Source organism: Trichosurus vulpecula, chromosome 6 (assembly GCF_011100635.1).
Source record: "Trichosurus vulpecula isolate mTriVul1 chromosome 6, mTriVul1.pri, whole genome shotgun sequence".
NCBI lineage: Eukaryota > Metazoa > Chordata > Mammalia > Diprotodontia > Phalangeridae > Trichosurus > Trichosurus vulpecula.
This window is the reverse complement of record NC_050578.1, coordinates 55,453,587-55,475,682: the sequence shown is the minus strand read 5'-3', so window position 1 is coordinate 55,475,682 and position 22,096 is coordinate 55,453,587. Positions and strand designations below refer to the sequence as shown.

The following is a 22,096-nucleotide window of genomic DNA, read 5'->3' as shown; positions in this document are numbered from 1 at the left end:
AGTAACTACAGTATCTACTTTGAAATAAGGAAAGCTTGACTAGAGTCCTGCCTTTGTTAACAGTATCAAATTTTAATTAGATAAATTGTAATAGAAACATAATAAAGTATATGTTTAGTAAATTATAATGAATAAACACAAATAAATAAATGAATATTACTTCTCTTTCAGGACCTCAGTTACTAATTACTTCACAAAAGGATAAAGAAAAAGCTCTGCAAAACTTCAAATACTATAAAAATGAACTATGAGTAAATGGCTCAATAAATACATATGAAATTGAATGGCTTCATTTTTGTAAAGTGGATATTGGCTTTTATATTTTATTTTTTCCTATTACAGATTATACATATATGTATAGTCATGCAAAACACATGAATGGCTTCATTTTTACATAAGATAATAACTAGAGATCAAGAAAAAACTGACTAAACTCTTGCAACATTAAAGTAGTCTTCTGCAATACCACCATCAATAACTAAAAATGCAAAATGGAAGGATTTTTTTTAAATCACCAAAACCATGACAGCTATTTGCCCGGATGACATTCTTTGCGAAAAATTCTAGCATCAGAATATAAGGATGTAATGAAATCTACATAAATATCAAAAACCTCAAAAGAATCAGAAAAAAAATAATTAAAATAATTGCTTCAGTAAAGTAACAGGATATCAACCACCAATCCCCGCCAAAAAAATCAATAGCATTTCCATACAGCAGCAACAAAACCCAAAAGGGAATAACAGAAAGTCCCATTCAAAATAACTAAAAAACGTATAAAATATCTAGGAGTCAATCTAACAAAGCACTCTTAGAGATATAATTGCAAAACATTACTTAAGGAAGAACAGAATTGCTTAACTAGAGAAAAGAACTCATGACTGTGGCATGCCACAAAAAAAGTGACGATGGGACTCAGATTTTTTACATATTGAGTGAGTGCTCTACCAATCTAACTAACCAAAAGGCTACTTTACAGAGCGGAACAAAATAACAAAGTTCATTTGGAGGAACAAAAAGTCTAGAATATAAAGGTAAATAATGAAAAAAAAAAAAGGACAAGATTAAAGGGGAATAGAGCTTCCAGACATAAAACTATACTTAAAGCAATTATCATCAAAACTATTTTATACTTGTTTAAAAGTTGATACATAAGCTCAATGGAATAAACTACACTAGAAGTAATCAGAAACAGCTAAATACACTAACTCCCTGTACGACAAACTTCCAAAAAATAAATTATCTAGGAAAGAACTCCCTATTTAACAATAATTGCTGAGAAAAGTGAAAAGCATTCCAGCAGAAATTATGTTTAGACCTACATCTTACACCAATTCTCACAATAAATTCAAATATGTGATCTGAATAGCAAGGGTCATGACTTTTATTAAAAAATGAGAATATCAGGGATCTTTCATAGTTAATTTGGTAAAATAGCCATATTCTTTGACCCAAGGATTCCACTGCTCTTCCATAAAATGTGCATGTATGTGTGTGTGGATGTATGCATATATATGTACATATGCACATACATACACACTTATACTAAAATATTTGCACCAACACTTTTTATGGCAGCGAAGAATTAGAAACAAAGTAGATGCCCATTGATTAGAGAATGGATAAATAAGGTGTGGCACACGAATGTAATTGTATTATGAGAAATGATGAATATAACAAAGACAAATAGAAAGGTTTCCATGAACTGATACAAAGTGAAATAAGCAGAACCAGGAAAACAATAACTACCCTGTAAAAAGAAACAACAGCAAAATAATTCAAATCAATGCTGTGAAATTCTGAATGTCGAAGTGTGGGCCCAGAGGAGATACGAAAAGGTACCTCCCCCTCCTTCCCTTCTTCAAATAGAGAGATGACTATGAGTATAGAGCAATTAAGATGTCGGACTTTTTCCAATGTGTATTTTTTTTAACTTTTTATTCTTTGTTACAAGAAATAGCTCTTTGAGAGGAGAGGAAGGAGTGGAATGGATACATTGGGAGATGCAGGTAATATAAATACAGAGGATATCATAAATACAGAGGATATCAATAAAAATTTAATTTTTTAAAAGGAATCAATGAAGTAGGGAAGCTGTTTGGGATTAGAGACAGAGAAAGAGCTGGCCTCAAAGTCAGGGAGACCTGAATTTAAGTCCTGCCTCTGATATATAAACTGTGTGACCCTGGGCAACTCACTTAACCCCTAAGAGCCTCAGGCTCTTGCAAAGCACGTGCCAATCTGAATTGCTAGGAGTTTCCACATTTCAAGCTCATGATACCAATGAAATCATAGGTCTGAGCCCTCAAAAAATCAATGAAGTACTTTGACTTGTGCTACTTACAGATGAACAAACAGATACAGAGGGAGAAGAAATAACGAACTTTGGGATAAAAACCTTTCCTGGTTTTTTTGTTGTTGTTGTTTTACAGATGCAGAAAAACAACAGACATTGCAGAGTATTAAAATATATGCAATTCTATCAAAGACAACTGGAGAAGCAAGGTGTTCTCTTTGCTGAATAATACTTCAAGTAACAAGAAAGCATTGTGGAAGAGTCTAACAGCCAAGTATTAGCTATAAAATGGAGATGATTGTAGTAAAAGGATGTACACCCTTTGACCTAAATTTGCTTCTTTCTGCAGCCATGAATTTGAAGCCGCAAACACAGAAATGGCTCTTCGTGGAGCAGGAAGGGAAGCCTGGCCAAGGCCAGGAGAGTGAATGACACAAAATGCTATGAAGTCATGATAACATCAGCGAATATAGAATTAATGCAATAATTCACATTTTTGTAGTGCTTTAAGGTTTACAAAGCACTTCACACTGTTAATTCATTTGATTCTTGAGACAACCCTGGGATGTAGGTGCTATTATAACCTCCATTTTAGATAGAAGAAAATGGAGCCACAGAGAAGTTACTTGGCCAAGGTCATACAGCCAGTATGTCTGAGGCAGAATTTGAATCTGGATTTCCTTAACTCATATCCCACACTGTGCCACCACATGAACCAAATAAATGCGATAGAATAATACTGCATTCGTGAAATATTATTTTTCTTTACTTATTTTCTTTCCTTAAAAACCTTCAATTCATTGTCTGCTGGACAAAGTCTTAACTAGTCCCTAGTGTGTCACTGAAGTTCCTCTTTCTAGTTTTCTATCACATTCCTAACCTCTCACACATGTTCCATCCAAACTGGAATACTCACTTTCCACTAAAAACATCTACACTTTCCCACAACCCATGCTTCTATCATGCTTTCCTGTATCTTCCCTATCCTCCAGTGCCTCCCCCTCCCTCCCACCATACCTCCTGTTGATTTGGTCTATTTTCAAGACCCAGCTCAATGGCCACCTCCTCCATGAAGCCCTCTCCCCTTCACCTCATCTCACAGCACTTGGCCCTCCTCTTCAGCATTCATCATATTCCTATTTGCTTTGTGTTTTTCTATGAGAAGTTGTAATGTTAATGGGGGGGGGGGCGCAGTATAAGACCTTCCCTGCTGATTAACAGGCCTCATGTGGAGCCCGTTAAGGAAGTCTGCTTATAGGAAGGCTTGCACACCTTTTGTTAATAAGCTAATTAGGCAATCGATCAGGTTGTGATGCCTTCTGGTTCTGAGGCTGTTAGCTGAGAGTATATATTGTGAGAGGTGAGCTTTTGCTTTGGGGGTTCACTTATGAGAAAGATGTTGTGATTCCCTGGCCAAGACTCTGAGTGGCCATATGTTCAGAGCTCCCCAACTCCTCAGAGGCAAAGGCTCTCTCAATTCAGTGGTGGATGTAAAGCTTTGATTCAGGCAGTAGAGCCCTGTCTGTTGGTCTTTATGTCTCTTTTTTGTATTTCCTTTGTTTGTATTTTATGTGATTAAAAAAGAAAGATTGTTGACCCCTGAAACAGCTGACTTTCCTTAGTAAAGGAGATAAAAGAACCTGCACTAGCAGCCATCCTGCGTATGCCAGTGTGGTTGCCGTTACAGAGGTTCATGGAGAGAGCTCCTTAAAAGTGAGGACCAGGCATGTGTAAGATTTCCCTCAGCATTTTCTCCTAGGTATCCTCACCCTCTCCTGACCCTTCAAATCTCTGGCTTGACTGATTTCCTCACCACTCAACATTTCATCTCAGTTAGAAAAGTAAAATCCTACTGACCTTACCTGACCTCAAGTGATCATTCCAACTCTTTCTTCAACTTCCACCTTCAGAAAGTAAACTATACTCACTAGTTCTATTTCCTCACTAGCCACTCACTCCTCACCACTTTGCAAACCTGGCTTCCATCCCCGATAAAATCACTCTGGGTATTGCAGTGGACAGAATGTTGGCCCTGGAGTCAGGAAGTCCTGAGTTCAAATCTGGCTTCACATACTTACTGGGGGAGGAGGGGAGGTGTAACCCCTCGCAAGTCACTTAACTTCTGCTTGCCTCCATTTCCCCATTCGTAAAATAGGGATGATAACAGTACCTACCTCCCAGGGTTATTGTGAGGATCAAATGAGATGACATTTGTAAGCACTCAGCACAGTGCCTGGCACATAGGACAGGCATTTAATAAAGGCTTGTTTCCTTCCTTCCTGCTCCAATGCCTACTTCTTGATCCTCACCATTATTTTTCTGCTGCACTTGACACTACTGACCCTAATCTTCAACCTGACCCTCCGTCCCTCAAGCTATTATACAATATCTCTTCTCCCTAACAGAGCCAAAGACCTAGAAAAATTCATCTACATCTGTTGCCTCTAGTTCTCTCCCTTCGGTCAGTGAACTTGTCAGTCAACAAGTATTTCTTAAGCGCTTAGTACACACCAGATACTGGGGATGTTTCGTTTCTCAACCTCTTGCAATCTGAATTCTAACCGCACCCAATGGGCACCACTCTCTTCAAAGTCACCACTGACCTCTTAACTGCCAAATCAAAAGGCCTTTCCTCAGTCCTCATCCTTTTGAATTTCTCTGCAGCCTTTCACATAGGTGATTTAGCTGTCCCCCTGGTTACTGTCTCCTCCCTAGGTTTTCATGGTTCTCTTTCCTCTCTGACTAGCGCTTACTCTGCTTTTCTAGATGATCCCCTGTATCTTTGACCCTATGAACATACCCCAGACTCTTTATTGGGCTCTCTTCATACTCGCAGTGACCTCCTGTGGATTAAATTATCACCTCTAAATAGATGGCTTCTGGTCCTCTATAGCCAGACCTAGTCTCTCTTCTGAGCTCTAGACACTATCACCTATTAGACATGTTAAACTGAATAATCCTCCAAAAAACCTGAATAATCCATAAGTACTTGATACTCAAACATATCCAAAACAGAACTTAGTATCTTTTCTCCCAAACCCACCCCTCTTCCTAATTTCCCTATCAAGGACACTACCAGCCTTCCAGTCACCAAGTTTTGCAACCCTGGAGTCTGGATTCCAACTCCACAACATCTCTTGCATCCATTCCCTTCTCTCCATTCACATAGCCACCATTCAAGCTGAGGCTCTTATCACCTCCTGCCTAGATTACAAGAATCACCAAAAGTGTTTCCCCTCTCAAATCCATCCTTCACATAAAGGCCAAAGTAATACAATAATGAGGAGTAACGAGTTCTGACTGCAACTCTCCTGTTCAACAAACCCCAATGGCTCCCTAGTCAATGAATCAATCAGCAGGCATTTATTAAAGCGTTTACTGGGTGTTTAAGTACTATTCCCCCTAAGCACCAATATGAACCATTCTGTTTGGCATTTAAAGCCCTCCTGGAGCCCATGGTTCCAACCTACCATTTCAACCCTACCATATCGTACATCCTCTCACCAGCTCTGTGGTTCAGTCACACTGGACTCCATGCTGCTCTTCTCATGCCACATCTTATATCCCATCTATGTGCCTTGCACAACCTATCCCCCATGTCTGGAAGGCACTCCTTCCTTACCTCTGCCTCTTAGAATCCCTTCTGTTGTTGTTCAGCTGCTTCAGTTTTGTCTGACTCTTTGTGATCCCATTTGGGGTTTTCTTGGCAAAGATACTGGAGTAGTTTGCCATTTCTTTCTCCAGCTCATTTTTAGAGATGGGAAAACTGAGGCAATCAGGTTAAGTGACTTGCCTTGGTCATACAGCTAATAAGTGTGTGGGGCCACATTTGAACTTAGGTCTTCCTTCTGGTCTGGCACTATGTACCACCCAGCTGCCCTCAGAATCCCTAGTTTCCCTCAAAGTTCAGTTCAAATGCCACACCTTACATGAAGCCTTTCCCAACCACCAAAGCTACTATTGTACCCTATTACCACATCTATATTTCATATATACTACTTATATGTAGACATGCTGAGAGCAGAGTGAACAGGAGAGTGGCAGATGGGGAGGGGAAGTGAAAATGAGGTTATCTATTTTAATCATGCATGAAAACCCCAACTTCTCACAGCTGTTTGCCATTCTCAAATTTCCCCACTTTCCAGAGATCCCCTGCTATGCAGCTCCTGACACTTTCTGTTACATTTGCCTCTGAGGAAAATAACAAGTAATAAAGTGGATGCTCATCAATTGGAAAACAACTGAACTATGGCATATAGACATAATGAAATAGCATTGTGCCATAAGAAATGATGACTACAACCAATCTGAAGAAACCTCAGCTGACTTGTATAACAAGCTTATGCAGATTGGGTTGAGCAGAATCAGGAGAAAAACTTATACAATGACATAAAGGAAAACAACTTCGAAAAACTGCTGAACTCTGATAAATGCAATGATCAATTATGGCCCTAGAATACTAATTATAAGCCTGCTCCCGTGGAGTGGTGACAGACTACAGTTCCAGAAGAAGAATGGTCAATGTATTATTTTGTTTGGCTTGATCATTCTTGTTACGTGGGAGAAGGGTCTATGTGTGTGGGGGGTGGGGATGGGGGGACAGGGGGAGGGAGGCAGAGAGGGGCAGAAAGTTGAAATACTTGATAGTGACAGAACTACAAAAATAGAGCAACAATAAAACGTTTTAAATACATAGAAGAAAAGAAAGTTCAGAAAAGGACACAAAGATGTGATTAATGTATTAAATTTAATACCGTTTCAAAATAGTTGCATATTATAGCTTATTAACAATCCAATTTTTTCTTGTACGTCTAAATGTCCATTTTTGATGATGATTATTAAGAGCATAATAAAAAAGAAAATTTAGTGTTTCCCAAACAGGTCAGGGTTTTTAGGGTTAGGGTACACAGATACCCTCTGGGATCCCATCCTTTCCTACCTCCTCTTGTGTGTTGTCTCCCCCTTTAGATTATAAGCTCCTGGAGGGCAGGATTGTATCCCTAGTACTCAGCACTGTACCTCACACATTGCAGGAATTTAATGAATGTTTATTAGATTAGTTTTTATAATAATTTTCCATAATAATTTTTCAGGGCACATCTACAAACACATAATAAAGCTACATAGATTATATGCAGATACAGATTTATTATATAGATCTATACAATATAGAATTATATAGACCTATACAATAGGTCTATATAATAAATGTAGTATAATAAATGTATCCATAGATCTATATAATAAATCCATACCGATACATCTACATATAATCTATATATCTATCTGTATAGATGGAGGTGTATAGATATAGCTCTATAGATCTATATTATATAGATATATCTTTATATATAAAATGTATCTATAAAATAAATCTATATCACTATGTCAGTGTACAGATGTAGCAATAAAGATTTATTCTACAGATATGTGTCTATAAGTATAGAACTACATATCTACAAAATATCTCTATAGAATAATTCTATACTTACAGATCTACGTATAATCTATACATTGATGTGTTTACAGAAATACATATATATTTGTTATATATATTTATAGATGTATAAATCTATATATCTAAAGATCTACATAGGAAATGCAATAATAACATATCTAGATAACAGATCTCTATATAAAGGATTACATCTACAGAATAAATCTATTTATATATCAACATGTAATCTATATATCTATATGCATATGTATACATGTAGACAGACAGATATCGATTTCTTACTGAATACATGTAGATAGATATAGATTTCTTAGCTCTACAGATGCATATATCTATAGATCTATATAATAAAGATGTATGTCTATAGAGCTAAGAAATCTATATATCTACATATGATCCATGTGTGTATAGATGTAAATATATAAAGACTTACATAGATCTATATATAATAAATACAAATATAGATTTTATGCATATATATATTATATATCTATATATGAGATTATCACTACAGAATAAATCTATGTCTAGATATAATTTTCCTCCCAAGATCTCACTTTAGGGGGAGACCTATACTGGAGAAATCTTTATTCAGACTATTATTATAGCCAGTGTTTGCTGAATGAATGTTGAACTCTAGCCAACTATACAAGTGTATCTTAAGATAAATCCTGAGCCCTCTTCTCTCAGTAACCTTATCGGCTCTCATGGGTTTAATTCCATCTCTATGTAAATGGCTCCAAGACTTATGTAACTAGTCCTAGTCTATCTCCTGCTCTATCTTAAGAATTTTTTCCACTTAAATACAATGTATGAATAATTTACACAATTTTTAAAAATTGTGTCATTAAGTTCTAAAAAAGAAAAACAAGCCCTGAATTCCCAGAACTATAAATACAGCAACTTTTTATAGCCCAGAAGTTCAACCACCTTCTGCAACAAAACCAAATTACCTTATGCTGAAAGAAATGGAGACTATGATGAACACAAAGAAGCACAGTTATGTGAACTGATGCAGAGTGAAATAAACAAAACTAGTAAAAGAATATACCCAATGACTATAACATAAATGGAAAGATCAACCACAAAACAATCAAAAGTGAATGCTACAAAATTACAAAGAACAAGACTGGTCCCAAAGAAGAGACATCAGAAGATATCTCAGATATAATCCTTTGCAAACATGGAAGGTCCACAGGGATAGAATGTTGCATGTATTTTCAATATATAAATCCGTTTTAGTGATTTTCTTCCTCTTTTAAAAAAAAAGTTATTTGTCACCTGAGATGACTATCTGGGATCAGGGTGGGAGAATGATACCATGAGAAGTTTGCAAAAGCCAAAAATACCAATAAAAATTTATTTTTTAAAAAATCATCCTGTCTTACCATAAGTAGGAGTAAAAGTAAAGTCATCCAAATGGCAAATATCATAGGCCACAATTCTAACATCTTTCCATATTCCTTGAGTAGGAAAGGAAGGACCCCAGTCCCAGCTAAATGAACACTGTTCCTGTAAACCCAAGAAACAACAAACATTTTGATTACCAATTGATGGAAATCATCCAAAGGGTACTTTTTGAAAGATCTACTTTCTATATAGAGAGTATCATGAGTGAGGCAGCACCACATAAAATTTTCAGAAATGCTGCAATAAAACACAACTCCCATTGGACTATCTTGCATTTCTTTTGTCTTAGATCATTACATTACTAAGTAAATATTAGTTAACTACCATGTTAGCCACCAAATCCTCCCAATTATCTGAGTTTAAATATAATCACAAAGAACAGGGAAGCAAACGTCTGAACATATAAGACAATTCTTAAGTGTGATGATTCTTACTGGAAATAATTCAAATGTATTTACCAACTCCCACTTGTCCCTCCCCCTCAAATAGAACTGTGTTAATTAAAGTATTCCACTAAGACCCTTAACATTGGTAGGGAGACCAATGTCTATGACAAACCAATTTTGACCAACCTCATTCTGCTTAACTCTGCCATCCCTCCCTTTATGCAAATCAATTTGCCTATCAATTTTCAAGCAGAACCAATATTAGTTCATATTTCAAGTTCAAACACAAAGCCCGGCACTCGTGAGAATAATAAGAAAAGGAATTTTCCATGCCAAATATAGTGATACACACCTGTAGTTCTTGTTACAGACAAAGCTAAGGGTTTATCACTGGAGCATGGTAGGGCTGTAGTCAACTGGTGTCTGTGCTAAGTCTGGCACTAATACAGTAAAGTACACTTCTGCCTGACTACTTAGAGAGCACTGAACCAGTCTAGGTCAAAAATAGAGACGATCGAAGTTTCCATGCCAATCAGTGCTGGGATCTGGCCTGTGAGTGGCCACTACATTCCAATTTAGCAAAAAAAAAAAAAAGGGGGGGGGGGAAGAAAGAAAAGAAAAAATTTGCTCTTTTTTCTTCTTTAAAAAATGAATTTCACAGTCTTAGATCGTAACACAAAAAATACAAAACGCTCTCTGAATTAGACAATTTTTAGCAATGGGCCTGGGAATTTGGTCATTCTGTTCTAATTTAAATTGTTACTGTCTGGCTTTCCATAACTGGGAGAAAAACAAAATAGCATTAGCTGAAGTGGAATCATTTCATAGTATCAGTGTATATTTAAATTAGTTTATGTTCACTTTTATCCCCAAGCCCAAACCCCAAAAGACTAAGAGGTTATACCTTTCGAATAAAGTTAACATGGCACACTCCTTTCTGGACAGGTTCAGGGCACTCAGGTGGTATTGGGTACCCTATATGAGCCTTGCTTTGCTGAGCAGCATATGAAATTGCTGATTGGAAATGAAGCTTGATGATGTTGAGCTCTCTGACTTCCTTGGTAATATCAAAGGTCTGAGTTAAAGGGAAAAAGAGAAATATGTGGCCACTGTATTACTGAGACTGAGTTGCAAAATTTAAATCAATGCAGAAATCTGTGAAAAAGAAAAATCATTCAAATGTTCTATAGAAAAATCCACCCCATAATACAATTTGGTTCTATACTTCTATCCTAAATTAATTCTTCTCCCAAATAAAGTTTACAAATTGTGTCTTCCTCCCATTAGAATGATAGTTCTAAAAATAGTCACACACACACACACACACACACACACACACACGCTCGTGCATTCGCTACTTATGGGATACAAGGCTGTTTAAGATTCCTCAATCCTATATGAAGAGTTTCTCCTCCAAAGTATAGCCTTATAATTTGGAACTTCTAAAAAAAAAAAAAAGACAGAAAATATGTGTTTCCCATATCCTAATGTCTGGAATGGGCATATAAACTGGAACATGAATTTCTACTTTTTTTAAAAAAATCTATTTCTCAAAATTGAAGGAAAAAAAACCAATGTAATTTCCTGCAATGCTCCATTTTTTATATGAACACAGCTCCCACAAGAAGAAATTTAAGCTATCAATAGACTTATGAAAAATGCCCCAAATCACTAATAATTAGAAAAAACGCAAATTAAAACAAATTTCTATCTCATACCCATAAGATTGGCAAAGGATAAAAAAGGGAAAATTACAATTACTGGAAGGACTGTAGGAAAATAAGCCAATTAATTCAATATTAGAGGAGCTATAAATTGGTCCAACTATTCTGGAAAGCAATTTGGAACCTCCAAAAGTCTTCCTTTGACCTCCAGGCCTCCAAAGACACTAAACTGTGCACACCTTCTTTCACCCAACAATACCACCACTAAGGCTAGAACTCAAAGACACCAAAGAAAGAGAAAAAGGACTCCTACACAGAAAAATATTTATAGTAGCACTTTTTGTGGTGGCAAAAAACTGTAAATTAAGGAAGTGACCATCAGTTGGGGAAAGATAGAACAAATTATAGTGTGAATGTAATGGAATACGACTGTGACCTAACCTTGGAAGATTTGTATGAAGTGATTTATATGGAAGGGAGCAGAACCAGGAGAACAATTTACGTAACAGTGTTTCAAGTCTGAAATACTCCAGAGATAATGGTGATAATAATGAAACATGTTACCTACCTCTCAGTAGAGAGGTGACTAATTCCGGGTACAGAATGAGCCCTTTTTTGACATGGACAAATGAAAGTTTGTTTTGTTTCACTATGTGTATCTCATACAAAGTATTTTGTTCTCTTTCTTGCAACAGAGCAAGGGTGTCACTGAAGCATTTTTTTCCAATGTGTAGAAAAGAACCCAAACAGCTTTGAAAGTTACCAGACAAATCTCATCTATACTTCAAAGGAAAAACAAGCTACAGGAATTAGACATCTGCAGTTTCATGTATAATCCTCTTTTTTGACTCTACTTTGTATTTGGAAATGCTTTTATAAAAATTTTTTTTAAATCCTTGACTTTTCCTTAAACATTTTTTCCCTGGACAAATGGCTTGTGAATGACATGAGTGACTGGCAGATGACAGCTGATACAAGTCACTGCCTCCTGGCCATGGGGTCTCCAGTGGCCATTCCTTGTTGTCCATCATTTTCACTATGCATGGAGTGCTGCCCTTTGTGACACAGTATCCTTAAGTCCTTTCTACAAGAAGCTGCTCTTTACTGTGACCTCATGAGGAAAATTTCCTTTATGGCACTTTTTTTTCTGGCAAGGATATCGGGGGACTGATATACGCTGATCCACAGGTATGCCCACTCTTACAAAGTGCTGTCCCTTTTTATTTTAGACTTTTCAAAGGTTATGAAGAATTCAAAATGCATCTAGGCATGGCCTAGTATAGTACTATGAAAAAAGTGGATTCATCCTTGTGACCTACCTCCTAAATTAAGCACTTTATTATAGAAAGCAGTCCTAAATTAGGTGGTAGATTGCACAGGTTACTAGAATTTACATAAAAATCAATCTCTGTGTTCCTTCAGAAAATGACCCTCTTTAATATTCCCTACACATTGGCAGTTCTTACATTGCACTAGGTTCTGTGTACTGGTTGGATAACAAAAAATAATGCCACTATAATTATAGGCAATCCTACAATGCAAGTGTAAAAAGAAACATATCTAAAGTACAAACTTCATCCAAAACCAAAAACAATCCATCTTTTTTAATGTAAAAAGTCTGAAAACACTTAGATTTTCAGTGACAAAAATTCAAACGTATAGGATTCCGAAAAGGTGCGAGTTCCATAGCACAGACTAGGGGCAGAGTTTATCCAACAATAGAGAAAAAGATGGTTATCTGCCCTCTGGGAGTTTAAAAATGTTTCTTCATTCTCAGGTTAAAGACTGGCTCAGCAAAACCCTGTTAACACATGTAAAGAAAAAGGCTAAGTCTTTGCCTCTTTCTGGACACTATTTACTTACGTATCTATTGAACATGTTGTCTGTTTTCCCAACAGTGACATTATTGAGGAGAACCTCTGCGACTGTATCAACTCCCTCAAAAATCAAATTTACTTTCTGCAACTTTCTAAGAAAAATAAAAAAAAAGATTTTAAGTAATGTATCATTTAATACTGATAGTAACATTTCAAGAAAACTTTCCTTACCAGCTAACAGAAGTAAAGGTATATGGACCACTTTACAGGAAAAACAGATTACTAAAAGCTGCTCTTGAGGAGAATCCCTTTTTTTTCACCATACTTCAAATATATAGTTTTTTAATGGAAGTTGCCATTGTATAAGGATACATTACTTTTCATTAGAAAGAATAACATCATTTCTATGTTTGAAATTCCCTACCTCATAGGACTGAATACAAATGGAAGAGCAGATGTGTGAACTTTTGAAAGTAAAAAGTGGAATGTAAATATAATTATTAAAATTAAAGAGCCCCCTAACTTCAACCAGCAAGTATTTCTTGAGTTTCCATCACATGCTCAAAATTCTGGTAAACCCTACTGAGGACACAATTCCTACACCAAAGGAACTTACAATCTAATGCTAAGAGTGAGACATTTATTTTTGGCCATGGCCAAGGTAGGAATTTGCTTTGCTCGTCTACTCATATATTGGTTACAAGGGTTTTGTTTTGTTTTGTTTTGTTTTTGCTCAATGGGAGAGAGAAAAGATAAATGCTTATTAATCAGAAAAAAAAATTTAGTCAAAAAAATTTAATTGGGCAATTAAGAAGAATATACAAGAACCAAAGACAGAATAATGCCAAGCAGGACATAATTAAGAGTTATACAGCACTGTACAGACTAAGTACTGCAGAAGCTTATGAAAGGAAGATGGATGAGAGTAGTCAATGTGGACTAGTCAGGGAGGCTTCACAGTAGAGTTAGACCTAAGCTTGGCCCTGAAGCCTAGTAAGGCCTTATAATGGGAGAGGAAAGTGGAGACAGGAAAATAGTATAGGCAAAGTCAAGGAAATGGGAACCAGTATGGCATTTATGAGCAACATTAAGGTGACAGGATTAACTAAAATGAAGGGTTTATGTTCAGGGATAATGAGCAACAAGATCATAATGTAGAGAGGGAACATATTAAGAAGCATCCTGAAATCCAGGTAGGAGTCTTGTCGTGTTTCAATTCTCAGGTCTGGGAACACATGATAAAAATCAGTATTTCAAAAGACTACTCTGACTTCTAGATTTCCAAATGTAAGATTAACAGGCATGGGGAGGTGGTGAAAGGCAGGCAGCACACTTTATAATATGACTGATACTTAAGAAATGAATTTTGAATGCTTTATTCCAATATTCAGCCTATAAAGATTTTTATTAGAAGTTTAAAAACAAAACCTACATACCTGAAGTCAAAGGGAATCCTAAATTCTTTGCTATAGGTCCAGTTTTCCAAGGAAATCCAACTATAATTCAGGTCATTAAATCTATAGTAAGGGTCCTGTAGGTGCAAATAAAAGTCATAGTATTTACTTAACAATGTTATAAAAAAATTGAAAAAGCTATGTCACGTCTAACAATAACTGACTGCTTGGCCCTAGGGATAAAGAGTTTAACCTATTAAACCTACCTCCAACAAAAGAAGATCCCAAAAACTATTTTAAATGAAACAGCTGATAAAAAAATGGCCATTGAAACTTTTTTCTTAAATGCACAGAAACAGAACAAAGTTTGAAAAGAAACACAGAGAAGCAGGTCAAGTCTTCACTACCACACTCAGGACTAGGCATGGTCTGCTTCCACTGCTCAGGGGCTTGACCCAAGCACATGCCCCATCCCCACCCCATACCCCACCAAACTACACACTGAAACTACTGAAATGAACAAACCAAGGAAAATACCAAATACTGTGAGGAAATACCTTGGACTGAAAGATGCCTCGGGGTAAACCCTGAGGAAGAGAGTCATCCCACAAAAGCCCCTACAAGAATTTTAAGAATGCCTGGAAGAAATGAAGAGAGATTTAAAAAAAAAATGGAATAGCTAAGAACAAAAGAAGAACAAGGAGAATTAATACTTTAGAACAGATGGTGGAAAACAAGAACTGAATGTCCTAAGTATTGGACTGGGCCAAACAGGAATCAATTCAGTGAGACAAAAAGATGTATAATCAAAAGATTAGGGGAGAAAAGAAAGGTTGTATAAGCATTCAGAGTATTTTTTTTTCAAAACCCTGGTCAAGGAAAGATAATGTAAGACTATCATGACCAAAAAAAAAAAAAAAGGCCTACTTACCAAATCTCAGGAAATCATAAGTGAAAAATGTATAAAACTCTTAGAACCAAAGTGAAAATAGAAAGAATATACCATTTACCTCATAAATAAATACCAAAATTAAAAGTACCAGGAAAGTCATAGTCAAAATCCAGACTTTCCAATTAAAAAAAATATTACAAGTAACCACCTCTTCCCCTCCTAAAAAGTTCAAGTGCCAAGAAGCCACAGTAAGAATCACAAAAGACTTGGCAGCTACCTTTTAAAAGAAAAGGAGATCTGGGAATACAATATTTAAAAAGGCAAAAAATCAAAAAGGTTTACAACCACAAATAATCTATCCATAAAAACAAAGTTTTAAAAAAAAACTACCAGGGAAAATGGACCTTTAATCAAATGAAGTATTTCTAAGGATTTTTAATGAAAAGGTCAGAAATGAGTAGACATTTTGAAATGGAAACAAAGGAGCCAAGAGAAATGCAGAAAGGTACACCTATTTGTTCAATTGGAAGAGGTCTATGCCCAAAAAAGATCAAAGAAAGAGAAAAAGGACCCCTATATGCAAAAATATTGTAGCTAAGAACTGGCAACTAAAGAAGTGTTCTGTAGTTAAGGCATAGCTAAACAAATTATGATAAAGAAATATAACAGAATATTATTGTCATAAAAAATGACCCCCAAAAATGAGTTTCATGAAAAATGGGAAGACCTCTATGAACTGGTATAGAGTGAAGTGAGCAAAACTAGGAGAACAATTTACACAATGATAACATTATAAGGAAAAACAACTTTGAAAAACTTAAGAATTCTAAACAATGCAATGTAAGCTATAAATCCAGGAAACTAGAGATGAAGCACTGCACTCACCTCTGAAAGCTGATGGGTTTCAAATACAGAATAACCCATTTTTGGACACAGGCAATGTGGGAATTTGTGTTTCTGCATTAAGCACGTTTTTTGTAAAGATTTTGCCTTTTTTTTTTTAATTGTTCAATGGAAGGATGGAATGGGAGGGAGAAAAAAATCAATTTTTAAAAAATTTATATGTATGTATGTGTGCATACACATATATTTTGTAAGAGACTCACTGCCCCCCCCAAAAAAATTAAATAAAGGTCCTTTGTGTCAAAGGCTGGGGCCCAAATGACACATGGTATAAAAAAGTATCCCTTCAATGACTCCATTTACAACATACTGAAAGTTCCTGACCTACACTGAGTTAGATATGCTTAACTTGTAGAATCCTTGACCAGATATAGCCAGCTCCTAATTCTGTAAGGGAAACCTCATTTGCACTCAACCTCAAATAAAGAACTGATAACAGTTGTTTGTTTGTTTGTTTTTAAGTACTCTATTTTCACTGTCTAGTAGAGGGTTCCTGGATGATGTTTCTTGGCCATACTCTGTGCTCAGTAATTCTATTAGACATTCTGAATCTGGAGTCAATAAACTTAAAAAAAAAAAGACTTTGCTAACTATATGTCAATATAATTAATTTCCTTTATACATAGTTGTTTGTTGTTTCCCCTTTAGAACATGAGCTTCTTGCACTTTTTTTGTTGTTGTTTTGTTTTTTGCCATTCTTTGTACCCCCAGGGTTTATCACAGTACCTGGCACATAGTAGGCAGCTAGATGGCCTAGTGGATACAGCACTGGACTTGGAGTCAATAAAAAGAGTTTAAATCCAGCTTCAGGCACATCTTTGCTATGTGACCCTAGCCAAGTCATTTACCCACTATGCATCTCAGTTTCCCCATATGTAACATGGGAATGGTAATAGCACCTATCTCCCAGGGCTGTTGAAATAATACATGTAAAGAGCTTTACAAAACTTAAAGTGCTACATAAGTGCTAGTTATTGTTAATAATAGGTGCTTAATAAATGCTTATTGATTTGACGTCATAATCCTATGTACTTTATGCATTTTAAAACTATTGAGAAGAGGTCCACAGGCTTCATCAGCCTCCTGAAGGGGTCCATGACACACATATAGAAAAAAGGTCCAGAACCCCTGATAAATGACCAACAACTAAAAGGTGAAGATGAATAACACACCGACAGGAAAATCAGTGACCTTAAGATGTATGATAAGGAGCACAATTCTGTCTGTTGTTCATTCGTGTCTGACTCTTCCTGACCTCATTTGGGGTTTTCTTAGCAGAGACACTGCAGTGGTTTGCCATTTCCTTCCCCAGGTCATTTTACAGATGAGGAAACTGAGGTAAACAGGATTAAGTGATTTGCCCAGGGTCACATGGCTAGTAATTGTCTGAGGCCAGATCTGAACTCAGGAAGATGAGTTTTCTTGTCTTCAGGCCTGGCACTCTATCCATTGAACCACTTATCTGCCCTATAATTCACTCTAGCCAGCAAGAGTTTGAAGCCTATAAAACCTCAAATCAGCAACAGCAGTTATCCTATGGCCTAGGTGGGCTTGTTGTATTTGTTCCCATTAAAGGCCTTGCAGGCATTTGTTTTAAATGCTCAATGAGCCAAGTTGTTCTACCTACATCCGTGTTAAAAAAAAAAAAAAAAAAAAAAGAGAATTTTTTTGCCTTCAAGAAGGTTATCATTTAAATAGTTTGAGAAAGAGGGAAATAATTTTTAAAACAGCTTAGACACTCAAGAATAAATACAACCATATGACAAATATGTATAGCTAAAAGTATTTAAATTAAGCTTTCCCAGTTTCACTACCTGCATCATTTTATGCTACAAAAAGCATAAAAAGATACCCTGACTGCAATCTGAAGCTAAAAGGACACCAGTAGAAAAACCCTCATATAAGGATGCAACACTGGACTGTGATTTGAAATAAAAACCAAAGTTTCAGAACTCCGTTCTTCCCTTCGCTTTGTCCGAAGCCCCCACCGGAGCATGAGCACTCACCTCTGACCGGTACAACACTTTAACAACAATGACGACGACAAGAAGCATCATATACATGTAACACTTTAAGGTTTGTGCAGAGTTTGACAAATGTTATCTCATTTGATTCACACAGTAACCCTGGGAGATAGGTGTTGCTACTGTCCCCATTTTTACAGATGAGGAAACTGAGGCTAGAAAAGGTTAAGTGACTTGTCTAAGGTCACAGCTTGTAAGTGTCTGAGGCAGGATTTGTACTCATGTCTTCCTGAATCCAAGTTGAATGTCACCACTAAAGCTCTATGAAGTGAATTCTCTCACAGCTAAAAATACTAATATTATTACTGTCATCATCATTTTCATCATAATCAACTACTCCATCCAAACCCTGCACTCTTTCCACTATACCATAAAACTTCTAGGAGAGTATTGCTTATAAGTGCATGAAGACTTTTGGGACACCCCATATATTACCATAGGGCATTATTTTGAAAATCTTGGTTCGTGGAAGCCTAAGAGATATGAAATCAAGTTGTAAAACTTTACTGAAAGATAAATCTCTACCAAATCAATTTTGCTATTCTCCGTCCAAGCAGCACCCCCCTCCATTTTCCCACTCTCCATATGGATCCCTCACTCATCACTGTGGAATCCTCCCCTCCACTCACCTGACCCACCTAGTCTTGTGACCAATGAGCACCACGTGCAGAATGTGGAGCCAAGGCTCTTAACAGCCCAGATCACCTGATAACAGAAAAATTCTAGTAGACCCTTAAGAGAAAGGCTGAAAGATCCTGTCTAAAAGTCACATGAAGCCAAGAGTCACAGAGGGTAGCTTATTAAGCCAATATCTAGTGTTGATAAGAGAACCACAGTAAAAAAAAAAAATAGAAAAGGGGGTAAGGCTTAAGGGACAATGGAATGGAGTCTTATCTATCACCTGCTTTATCCTACTAAAAATTATCAGCAAATGGCTAATAGTCTTGCCCTGATAACATTCTCCCATTGGGCACCTATTCCCAACCAGTGACTGGTCTCAAAGATAATGCTTTTACTCTCCCCTCCTAGGAAAAGCATTTAAGGGATGTGAGTTCAGTTCAACTGCCCTTTAAAAATCACTGAATTTTAGAGATGAAATGGCACTTTAAGACCATTGGGTCCAATTCTGCCATTTTCCAGATGGCAGACTGAGGACTCAAAGAAATTAAATTCCTTCCCCAAAGTCACGTGGTTATAAGGCGCAGAGCCAGGACTAGAACAAAGGTTTCTTAAATTCCAGTTTGGGGCTCTTTCCATAACATCAAAGGCTAATCCCTAATCCAATAGTTCCAACACCTTTATAACAGTTTTTATACTGGAACAATCTGTGATTTGGTTAACAGTAAAGAATGGGGGGGGGGGGCGGATAGCTAGGTGGCAAAGTAAGTAGAGCACTGGCCCTGGAGTCAGGAGGACCTGAGTTCAAATCCAGCCTCAGACACTTGACCCACTTACTAGCTTGGGCAAATCCTGCCTCACACTAGCTTGGGCAAATCACTTAACCCCAACTGCTTTGCCTCCCCCACTCCAAAAAAGCAAATAAACCAAAAAAACCAGTGAAGAACTCCCAATGTGGAAACTCTCTCCACCAACACAGATCCCAACCTACACAGGCCTTAGTAGATAAATCCCTGGGAGATGCCTAAGCAGGTATTAGCTAAGTGACTTGCCCCCCAGCACATGGCTAGTAAGTGCCAAAAGCATGATTTAAAACCCTCATCCATGTAACTTCAAGTCCAGTACTTGATTCACTATGATATGATATAAACTACACAAAATTATATCAATAAGAAAAACTTTCCAGAAATTTCAAGTTACATCACAAAAAGCTAGTAAACACAATAATGCCACCACTAGGCCTAGACTCCAAAGTTATCAGTGAAAGAAGAAGGACCCATATGTACAAAAATATCAAGTACCTCTTATTGTGGGGACAAAGAACTGGAGGATGCTGCATCACTTGGTGAAAGGTTAAACACGTTATGGAATTAGAATATAATGGATTGGTGACATAATGAATGATGAAAGGGGCAGTTTCAGAGAAACCTGGGGAGATTTGTATGAACTGATGCAGTAAGATAAAGAGTACCAGGAAAACGATTTACAAAATAACAATATTCTAAAGGAAAGACAACTTTGAAAGTCATAAAGACTCTGATCAGGACTCCAGGGGACTTATAATGATGCATGCTACCTACCCACCTCCTGACAGAGAGGGATGGACTCAAGATGTTGAATGAGCCACATTTGTGGATGTGACCAATGTGAGTTTGATTTTACTAACTATGCACATCCGTTACAAGAGGCTGATTTCAAAACAGGGAGGGAGAGAAAATAAATGCTTATTAAATTTTTAAAATGGGAAAAACCTTTAAAAATATGACAAAAAATATAAAATAAAACTACTCAGCTCAAGGCATTTAGAAGGCTACATAATCTGGCTACAGTTTGTCCAGATTTATTTCACAAAACTCTCCTTCACAAGCTCTGCTTTCTAGAAACCCTGGACGACTGGCTTTGGCCCCAAACTCAGCATTCCATCCTACATGTCTTTAAACAGGGTGTCTTCCCATACCTGGAATGCATTCCCTGCTTATTTCTACCTTTTGGAATGCTTGAGCTTCCCCTCTTCGAGAATCAACTGATGAGACTGATTTGTTACCACTTGACCTAAGACAAGAAAAAGAACTGGGAGAATAAGTACTAGAAAGTACAGGGTTAAGTATCACTCTAAAAATGATATGCAACATTCACTTTTAAGTAAATGTTTTTAAATTAAGTATTTTTTTCTCTCCCATCTCCCTCTTCGAATTAAAAAAAAAGAAAAGAAAAAAGAAAACCTTTGCAATGAGCATAGTTAAGGAGCAAAAAAATTCCCACATTGGGTATGTTTAGAAATGTGTCTCATGCTATGTATATAGTTCCAGTGTGCTATATTTATTTTTTAAAAATCAGATGATAAATTGCTTTAGCAAGATACCAGGATATAAAACAAACCCACAAGCCACCGGTCTTTTTGTATACCACAGAAACTAGGGAGAAAAATGAAAGAGAAACATCATTTATAAAAATGATAAAATGTATTAAATGGTCAGGCATTACTAGGCAGATATGCCCACTAAGACACATACCACAAGACCTGTGTAGCTACAATTATGAAACCACCTTAACAAAAATAAAGGAATAATTAAGTAACTGGATAGAACTCTATCTAAAGTTTGTGGCAGAGGCCAGTCAATAGTCAAGATGGCAATACTATAAAATTAATTTATATAGTTGATACAATACAAAAACAACGGGCAAGAAGGCAACCAGAACTCAGGGACATTCTCTGATGACAGGACTGACTAGCGAGGCTGGTATCCTTCCTGAGTTTGGCAAGAAGCCGCTAAGGGTAACCCTCATGTGAAAATCTCCATTGCTGAAATGACACATTACAGGATCTGATCTCTTAGAAGCGCTTCATCCATTGCTTTGTGATGGATTTTGAGTACTAACATTTTATATAAAATTCGACCTAAAAGAAATTTGCTACAAAAAGCGCTACTTCAAAAAATTAGATAAAAGAATAAGACGTATAGAGAAGCAACATACAAGATTATAAAGGGGACTGAATTATTGGGGGAGGGAATGAAAAGACTTTACAATAAATCTCAAATTATACTTTTAAGTAGTAATTATCGAAATTATCTGGTGTAAGATTAAAAAATATAACAAAGAAACAAGACAGATGATACAGGTTTAGAACTAGCTGCATACAAAGGGCTAGTGTTTGATGAAGCCGCAACCATAACAGAGAGACGCAGGAAATCATTATTAAATGAAATCACTGGGAAAACCGAATAGTCACTC

General features: G+C 36.6%; 1 protein-coding gene across 2 annotated transcripts in view; it reads right to left on the bottom strand.

Moving 5' to 3' along the window:
• The window catches only part of MANBA (mannosidase beta), a 121,535-nt gene that overhangs the window by 94,619 nt on the left and 4,820 nt on the right, over nt 1-22,096 (bottom strand). For both annotated transcript variants that reach the window (XR_005010688.1, XM_036763994.1), the window contains exons 2-5: nt 14,468-14,562; nt 13,078-13,183; nt 10,455-10,625; nt 9,143-9,266 (exon numbers count right to left, since the gene is read on the bottom strand). Coding sequence is in view for 1 of the 2 variants with exons in the window: in XM_036763994.1 (XP_036619889.1) it covers nt 9,143-9,266; nt 10,455-10,625; nt 13,078-13,183; nt 14,468-14,562 (496 nt within the window). In the remaining variant the exon portion in view is untranslated. The remainder of the gene's footprint in view (nt 1-9,142; nt 9,267-10,454; nt 10,626-13,077; nt 13,184-14,467; nt 14,563-22,096) is intronic.